Source organism: Trichosurus vulpecula, chromosome 8 (genome assembly GCF_011100635.1).
Source record: "Trichosurus vulpecula isolate mTriVul1 chromosome 8, mTriVul1.pri, whole genome shotgun sequence".
NCBI lineage: Eukaryota > Metazoa > Chordata > Mammalia > Diprotodontia > Phalangeridae > Trichosurus > Trichosurus vulpecula.
The window spans coordinates 128517376-128526259 of NC_050580.1; the positions used below are offsets into that span (position 1 = coordinate 128517376).

The 8884-nt window shown below is 37.4% G+C and overlaps 1 protein-coding gene across 3 annotated transcripts in view; it reads left to right on the forward strand.

Annotated features, from left to right (window-relative positions):
• The window catches only part of SV2B (synaptic vesicle glycoprotein 2B), a 212228-nt gene extending 208646 nt beyond the window's left edge, over positions 1–3582 (forward strand). For all 3 annotated transcript variants that reach the window (XM_036734687.1, XM_036734688.1, XM_036734689.1), the window contains one exon: positions 775–3582. In XM_036734687.1, the coding sequence (XP_036590582.1) occupies positions 775–958 (184 nt within the window). In that variant the 3' untranslated portion in view covers positions 959–3582. The remainder of the gene's footprint in view (positions 1–774) is intronic.
• Positions 3583–8884: the final 5302 nt, after the last annotated feature.

Genomic DNA, 8884 nt, shown 5'->3' on the forward strand with positions numbered 1-8884 from the left:
TGTAAAATGAGCTAGAGAAGGAAATGGCAAACCACTCCAGTGTCTTTGCCAAGAAAACCTCAAAAGGGGTCACAAAGAGTCAGCTATGACTGAAAATGACTAAAGGACAACAAAAGAGAAAGTAGATGCGATGTCAAATGCCAAAGTAGGAAACTAACAGGGAGACCCTTGGACAATTTTCCCACATCCCTAGAGCTCCATAATATTCTTTCTTAATGACCTAAAATTATCCAAACTTGATTATTAGCCTATTTACATCCTATCAAAATTCAGCTGCGAATGATAAATACCCTGACCCAAGCTGCCCTTGGCCAGTGGTTCTGAGTTACCCACAGCAGATTAGTGTTCTTCCATCCAACCCACTTATATTCTGATTCAGGAGATTTTTTTTCCCATGCTATAAATCTCTTATCCTGAGAATAATAAATGGGGATCACAGGAACATATCTTTCAAGATAGAAGGGACCCCAGAGAATATAGTTTACTCCAAGGTTCTTAATCTACCTTTTGGCGTCTGGTAAAGCCTATGGAACCCTCTTCAGAATGTTTTTAAATGGATAAAATACACAAGATTTTATTTTTAAAAAGTTCACGGATCTCTGAACCCCCTCATTTTACAAATAACAAAGTTGAGGCCCAAGGAGATTAACTGATCCAAGGTCACATATGTAGTTAGTAACAGAGGTAGTAAGATTTCTCTGCTATACCTAATGTCATCATGTTCAGCTCTCTCTCTTTACTATGGCTTACCTTTGTTCCTTTTTTTCTCTACAGAGCAACAGCCTTTGGTATCCTCAACGGCATCTGCAAATTCGGGGCCATCTTGGGAAATTCCATCTTTGCTTCCTTTGTAGGAATAACCAAAGTGGTTCCCATCCTTTTGGCTTCCTCTTCTCTGGTTGGAGGAGGCCTGATTGCCCTTCGACTGCCAGAGACTCGAGAACAGGTTCTGATGTGAACAGCTTGGGGGAAAAGCAAAGATCCGAAGAGCCATATCAAAGAAAATTGATATGCCCCCTCTCTTGCTGTTTATTGCTTTCTGGTGGATACCTCAGATAACAGGGGAAGAAAAGCTAATTTTGAGACCCATAGTTTAGGACCAGTTTCAACTGTGAGCATGCTCTGATCTCAGGGGATTGATTTGGTGGTACCAACAACCACCCACAGGAACACAGAGCTTTGTGTGGTGCCTTTGGTCTCCCTAGCCTAAGGCACAGGGAGTGAGGGTACAGTGTCTCCTCTTCCAGTGAGCGCACGTACTGTGCAGGAGTGAGGGGGACCATCTCTGCTTATTTCCCTTAAATAAGGCATAGGTCATGGTTTGCATTTCAATACTACTTTTCAGCCAGGCTCCTTCACAGAATGTGTCAAGGTCAGAAAAGTTAACAAATTTTTTTAGTTAAAGATTAGATCTTTTGATTTTTGGTACAAGGAAGAAGTTTGTAGTGTGTGTGTGTGTGTGTGTGTGTGTGTGTGTGTGTGTTTTAAAAGATTTTAAAATGATACCTGTTTCAGTTTTCATTTAAAATTTGGGCAGAAGCATCTCAAATGCCCCCCGAAAGAAGCAAATATTTATCTGTTTGGAGCAATATTTATTGAAATTGACCATTGCTCTCCAGCTACATCCTATCCATTAGATCAAAATTAGGAAATCCAATGTAATGATGGGAAGCTTATTTTTATCTAGTTTTATTAGAAGGCAATTATGTGTTGAACATTCTGCAAACCAAATGTATACATATTGATGACGTGTCAGAAGAGGGTATTGGACATTAACATTTAGAATATGGGATCTAGAGATGCTTAGTAGCATTTTATCCATATTCTGAAAGGTATTGTTTTTTGGGGTCCCAGTAGAGATGGGTCAGATGGAATAAAATGTATGCATGGTTTCTTATAGCCATTTTAACTGTTATCTAGAGGAAGCACTAGCAAGCTCACATTGTACAGTCCATTTAACCAAGGCACTTTTTTCTGCATAGGTGGATTAGTTAAGTCTTATATGTTATAGAGATCATCCATGAAATACAAATATATGGTCCTCATGACCTGAATTTGACTTCTATCACTTATCGGGACTCAAAGTAAGATGCGTTCAGTGGCCTTTGGCTATCATCTTGTTGGCAAGAACAAAATACCATTCACTGGGATAAAAAAAATGGTCAATGTTTTACAAAGCATAGATTCCTTTCATTTGTTCCAGCAGCTATCCAAGTTAGCATCTGTCAAAAGAGGACATGTCCCATGGGCAGACAATGCCACTGTGCAAATACTGCATGCCTGCTCTTCTTTCATTCAAGACCTTTCCAGTGTTGGAGGAGAGAGTGGAGTATTTACTCAATCAGTTTTCCATTGCTGAGTATTTAAAAAAAGTTGTTCTGGGATGATTGTATCTAGAACTTAGATGTGGCTAAGCATATCGGATACCTTGTATGGAAAGGGGGAGCAATAGATGGAATGATTGCCTCTTTATTATGCATAGCATTCATTTTTTCACATTGATTTGCAGTGTTCTCTTTGACTGTTAAATAAATATGATCCATCCACCACAAGAAATACTCACTTATGTAAAAATAATTCCTGCATTTACACTGATTATTCAGAAGTCCCCAGTTTTGGAGAGAGTTATTTAGGTTCAGAGATGACTTGAGGGGTTCTCATTCAATACTCTCTTGAGTGCAGCTTCTCCAGCCTTCTCTCTGTTTCTCTATTTGACTTTAGCCCTATGGCTATGTACACCCCATTCTATATTCTTTATTCCTTATTATTTTATGTCAGAGAAAGGAGTCACATAATCATTAGCTCCATGATCTTAAACCTTACTCCACCCCTCTCCAACCATGCATACGTTTTGCAATTTCATGTTAATTACCCTGTTATTCATGGTGCACAGGGTGTACCTCATGTGAATGCTACCTCTTTTATGAGAGATCCTATGTATATATTAATGCTTCCCATATCTGAAATATTCTGGCTATCTTTATAAGGAAAGATCATCTAATCCCAGGATTTCCATGACCCCTGTCATATAAATCTTCAATAGAAGACCAGTTTAATGGAGAGTTACCTCTTAAGGAAGTCACAGGCTGTTGGGTCCTGTATTTCTAGTTGTGATTGATCTTGTGGATCCTGAGACTGATGAATTGGGGAGTACTAGAATAGAGGTTATAACTCTAGGTTCAACTTTCTTCACTTCTCCAAATTCTGTCCTCTCTATTTATAGGCTTCACTGTGCCATTTCTATTGCTGCTTAAACCAACTCCCAAACCAACCAAGTGCAACTTTCATCCCATCCATCACCATATTTCCCATAAACAGTACACCTAGTCTTCGACAGCCTTTAAATATGAAGAATAACCTAGGAGTGATGCCTAGCCACTTCCTCCATGCTGTCATGGCGGCTGAGAAGGATAGCATTCATTAAACATCATCTGCAGGGCATGCCATTAGGGAAGATGATTGGTTTCAAGGAGATCTCTTAAATAAAACTCGATGGATTCTTTGTTGTTTTAGTCAGAAAAGGAATTGTAAAGGGGAATAGTGTGGGACTCTACTTTGGAAATAAAACTGGTCCACATTTCATGATTCGTTTTTTTTCTTGTTGTTTCTCAGGAATAGCAGAGAGCTAGCATTGTATAGAGGAGAGAAGGCCAGGCTTAAGATTAGAAAGACCTGAGGTCATGTACTACCCCTGACACATACTAGCTCTGTGACTATGGTGAACCATTTAACCCCTTAGCCCCTCTCCCAACAATAAAATTACTGATGAGAGTTCCAACTGCATCAGCAGGAGTTCCCTATGCCATTAAAATAATTGGTTTGCACTAATAATAATAATAATAATATCTTAAAAATTACCGTTATACATGATAAGGTGTTTTTTTAACTATTCATTAGTATGTCAACTTGTAGTGCCGAATTTAGACAATTGATTTTATTGAACACAATTAGCAGTATATGGATTTGTGAACTTTTCACCTGAGACAAACTAGCAGTTCCCAGAAACATTCTCTTATTCACAGTCTTAACAATATCTTCCTGCATTTGCTCGGTTTCTTCTCAGATTTTTATTGGTTAGTGGGCCTCTGATCTCATACCCCTAAATTCCTCAAGCACTGAGATCTTAGCAACTGAACTTTTCCTAGCTTTTTTGATGATGGGGATCATATGATTAATAATTGTAAAATGTCAACGTTCAACAAAAGCCTTTTTTAGCTGGACCTCATAGAACCAATAAACACCCTAGGCTTCCCCTCCAATCAAATAAAATTTTCTGCATACAGATGCCATTCTGGGGATTCTCTTCTTAGGGTAGTTTGCCAGATTTTGATTCCCTACAACAACACAGGTAAGATAGATAGCAATGACAACAACAGCTAGCATTTATATTATACTTTAAGGTTTGCAAAACCCTTTGTGAATGTTGTCTCATTTTGTCCTCACAAAGACCCATTTTATAGTAGCGCACACTGAGTGAGGTAGCCTGAGGTTAAGTGATCTGCTTGGGGTCACACAGCTAGTAAATGACTGAGGTCGATCTTGAACCCAGGTCTTTCTGGTACCAAGTCCAGCACTCTATCCGTTCACTAAACTTACTTTCTCCCTTTTTTTTTTGTCATTCATTCAGAGGTTTTCTTTTTCAAATGGCTGGATCTAGGCCTTTGCATAATTCATAGGCCTGACAGAAGGTAGGAGCAGCCGAGGGTTATTGGAAGGCAGTTCTTAATTAGATAGGAGATAAAAGGGTAGGACTAGAAATGAGGGTCCATTCTCCCACTAACTCAAGGCAAATAATTTCCTTAGAAAAGATGTTCTTAACTATTTTTGTGTGGTGGGCCCCTTTGGCAGTCTGGTGAAGCCTATAGACCTCTTCTCAAAGTCATATTTATAAATCCATAAAATAAAATCCATAGATTACAAAGGAAATCAATAATAATGGAGTATAGTTATCCCCCCACCTCCTCCTAAAAATAGTTGGTAGACCCCAGGTTAAAAACTTAAGAACAAAAGGATCTCAGAGAGTTGGAAAGGACCTCAGGAGTTGTGTAGTCCAACCCATACCTGTACAGAAATCATCTCTACATTATTCCCAAAGAGTCTATCCTTCGGTAATCAATCCTTTGCTTAAAGACCTCCATTGATGGGGATCTCTCTATCTACCAAGGTGGCGCATCATATTTTTGGAAAACTAGTTGTTGAGAAGAATTTTTCCCCTCCTCATACTGAAAAGAACACACACACACACACACACACACACACACACACACACACGTACATGTAAATATTGCTTTTTTCTCATCTGCTTATCCAGATCTGACAAATTACCTTCAGATTCTTTGATAAAAGAAAATATTTTAAAGTGGTAGCAAAAATTCTCTCAGCAAAGATCCAGCTTTACCGGTAGCTTACATATAGCCATAACTAACATAAAGCTATATAATACATGCATATATATTTAATAGCTTGTAACCCTTCTGAATTGGTTGAAAAACATACTAGTGCACCTCATACCTATAGTAGAGACACTAAGAATAGATAAGCAATGTTACTGACCAAAATCTAGTTCTTTGAGTGTAGGGCCTATCTGCTATTTAAAAAAAAAACAACTTTCTTCCCTGTCCATAGTTTTTTTTTTAAATTTTTTCTTGTAGACCTATAGACTTGAGTGAAAATGCGAAAGATCTTAGATGAATGATTGACAGGCCTATGTTCATTTCATTCACATGTGGTCTGAAATATGTAGCCAAAAATTGTTTTGGTTGTACATTACATTTATTACTGAAAGTTAAAGTGGTATCATTTAATTCTAAATATCCTCTCCCCAACTTCTCCCTAACTATGTTGTCCATAGGGAGTGATGGAGAAAATTAAAGATAGCATAAAACTAGAAATCTGACTTGCTAATCATCATAAGAATTCTTCATTTTAGAAATTTTATTTTGAACAGGATAAAAAACAAGATTTTGAAGGAAAAGTGAAATTAAAACAACTGACCTCATATTGACACTACTGACCGCAATATATATGGGATGTTCTCCTTTAAATCACCTTCTTCCTCCCCCCAACCCTGGTCTTTTTTTTTGGGCTTTTGTGTACCGAGGATGTTACATGTATTAGATTATTGTATGAGACGCAGCCCACAGGACAGTCCGGGAATATGTCAAATAGATGAAGTCTTTGAATTTGAGAGGTGCTTTAAGCAAATTCTCTTTAATGTCCGGAGATAGGGTATAGAATGTAGATGCATGCTTTCGTGCTAGCACTGAGGTTTCCACAGAGATGAACCAGGAAGTGAAACAGAGAAGTTAGTCACAGAGGTTAGATGGAGAAATAAAATGTATAATAATATTTAATCATTATTGAGTAGATGAGGCATGTACATAGCGAATCGAGAATACACCATCCATTTCAAAACCTTCCTTTCCTCAAAAACACATTTAGATCACCCTAGCCTATGATTTGCATGTATTAAGCATATTAAAACATTTTCAAAAGCATGAATGTGTATTCAGTCAAAAAAACCCTCTTCTCTCCCCTATCAATGTGAATGTGGTTGCTATATGTACTTTGAGACAAGTTGGCTAGTTTGATTTCTCTTGGCTGACAGGTCTGATGGGGGCAATTGGAAGGGAGGCTCCATTCAAAAAGAAATGTACTGCCTTCCATTTCTAACATAATAAAACCTCAGTAATTCAGGCTAAAAAGAAATCTGAATTTGTGATCATCCTAATAGGGCCTGGACTGAAGCTTGCCTTTGCCATCCCTATCTATGGAGGAAAAAAAGAATCGTCAGGCAAATTGATAGCATGAGGAAAATTCCAAGGGGGAGTTTTAAAAACTATTTGAGAACTATGAAGCAAGTTTAAAACCTTTATTTATTTGCAAACAATTGACAGACTAATCTCTAATAACTAAGTCATTCAGTACCTTTAGGCATTCTACCAGGCTGCTATTTTCTTGGCCATGGTCCAGTCACCCTAAGTTCTTGAAAGCAAAACAAAATAAAAAACTATACTTCTAAAAAATACCACCCCCAAACCCAAACAAACCAAAAACCAAACCCAAATAACCTAGGAATGAAGATTTCTCACCAACTCAACCTTTGTCCAAATTAATGGGGCATTCTATACTTCAATTAAACAAGCACTGGTGAAATTCAAATTATTTGCCAGGCACTGTTAGATGTTTGGAATAACAGACAAAAACAAATAAATCCCTGCCCTCAAGGAGCTTATATTCTACTGAGAGATACAGCAAGTATACACAGAAAGAAAATAGATTATGTTTGGAGTGGAATTCTTTTGGTTAACTTAATGATATTTCATGTAGCAGTGGCTTTAAACACAATTTTCCAACTCTGAAATATTTGTTGTGATATCAAACTACATGACAAATTATTTAAGTCACAAGATAAATAGCTTTGATAATAGAGATGCCATTGAGATGTGGAACTTGGAGGGGGGAAGATAGTACAATCCATTGTCCTATTGATTGTCAGAGTGAGGCGAAATGAGTCTTATGGTGAAATCCAAGTGTTTGATCTGAAAAAAAAGGTTGTTGGAAGGTATTGTGAATGTAGAAGAGGTCTGTACAAGCTTCCCTTTCCCCCTACAAAGATGGTAAAGAAAAGAGACAATCAGGAAGGGATTCATATATGGGATCTATCTATCTATCATGCAATGTTTCGCAACACAATTTTATCCATATCCACACACACACATGTATAATGTGTACTGCATTTCTATGTAAACAATGAATGAGCTTGAAGCATAAACTCATTTTATTAAAATCACTCTTGGGAAGTCAACTGGAAAATAACTCAATGGAAAAGGTGAAAGAGGCTACACAAACTTGTGGCCCATGATGCAACAGAGAGAAAACAACACATTATACAAATAGAGTAAAATATCTTGAAATGTATATAATATATTATGTAATCAGCTAGTTTGGACACAGTCTATTTTTAACATTTGAGAATAGAATTTAAAAGAAGTGGGTATTTAACAATTAATAGCTTACATATTTGCCAATTTTGCAATATTTCAAATGTCTATATTAAAAAATGACTTGTGGATTCAGTTTTTCAAGATCTAGATGACGTATTTTGGGTTATTTTTCTGCCTGAGATTAGGTCTTGGGTTTTGATCTATCTGAATGACAGGGAACACTAAATCCAACAGTTCTACACACTGTCTCTTGTAAATATTGGGCTCTGTCCCCCATGTAATTAGTTGCATAGAAAAAGAGATGACGTAATAAGCTGAACCTTTCCACATATACTTGATTCTGGATGCATGCCTACAAATTCCTCTACTCATTCCCGCTCAGAGTCAAGGCTAAATGAAAGGTGATCTAAGGAACAGTGTTGGGAACCTGAGTGATTCCATTATGTCAATTGTTTCTGTATTAGTAGTAGTATCTAAGGAAAATATATCAGAGGCAATGCCAGAGGTGCCATCTGGGGAAAGATGTATGAAGAGTTGGAACACGGCTGATCATTCTTGAACTGCTCAGAGTGGTTTGTCAATGACAATGCTAAAATTTTCTTAGGAGTTGTTACAACTTTGGTTACCTCAGTCCTCTGACTAGGTAGGACATTTTTCTTCCTTTCCTAGTCTCAAATTGTTGAGTTGTGATGTTAATCTAATCCAGGAATGGCTATGTCTGTGGGCTGTGTAAATAAAGATGAACCCTCTGGATATAATAGTTTGGAATTTTGTAAACTACTTTGCCATCTGTAAAAATTATTTTGTATGCCTAGAAAATGCTCTGAATGATGCTGTTACTAATGAAACATCCAAGGAAAGAGAGAGAATATTTGCCTTGGAGGAATTCATTCTTTCTTGAAAAGCCCTTTATGTTGTGGCCAGTGACATTCATTTGT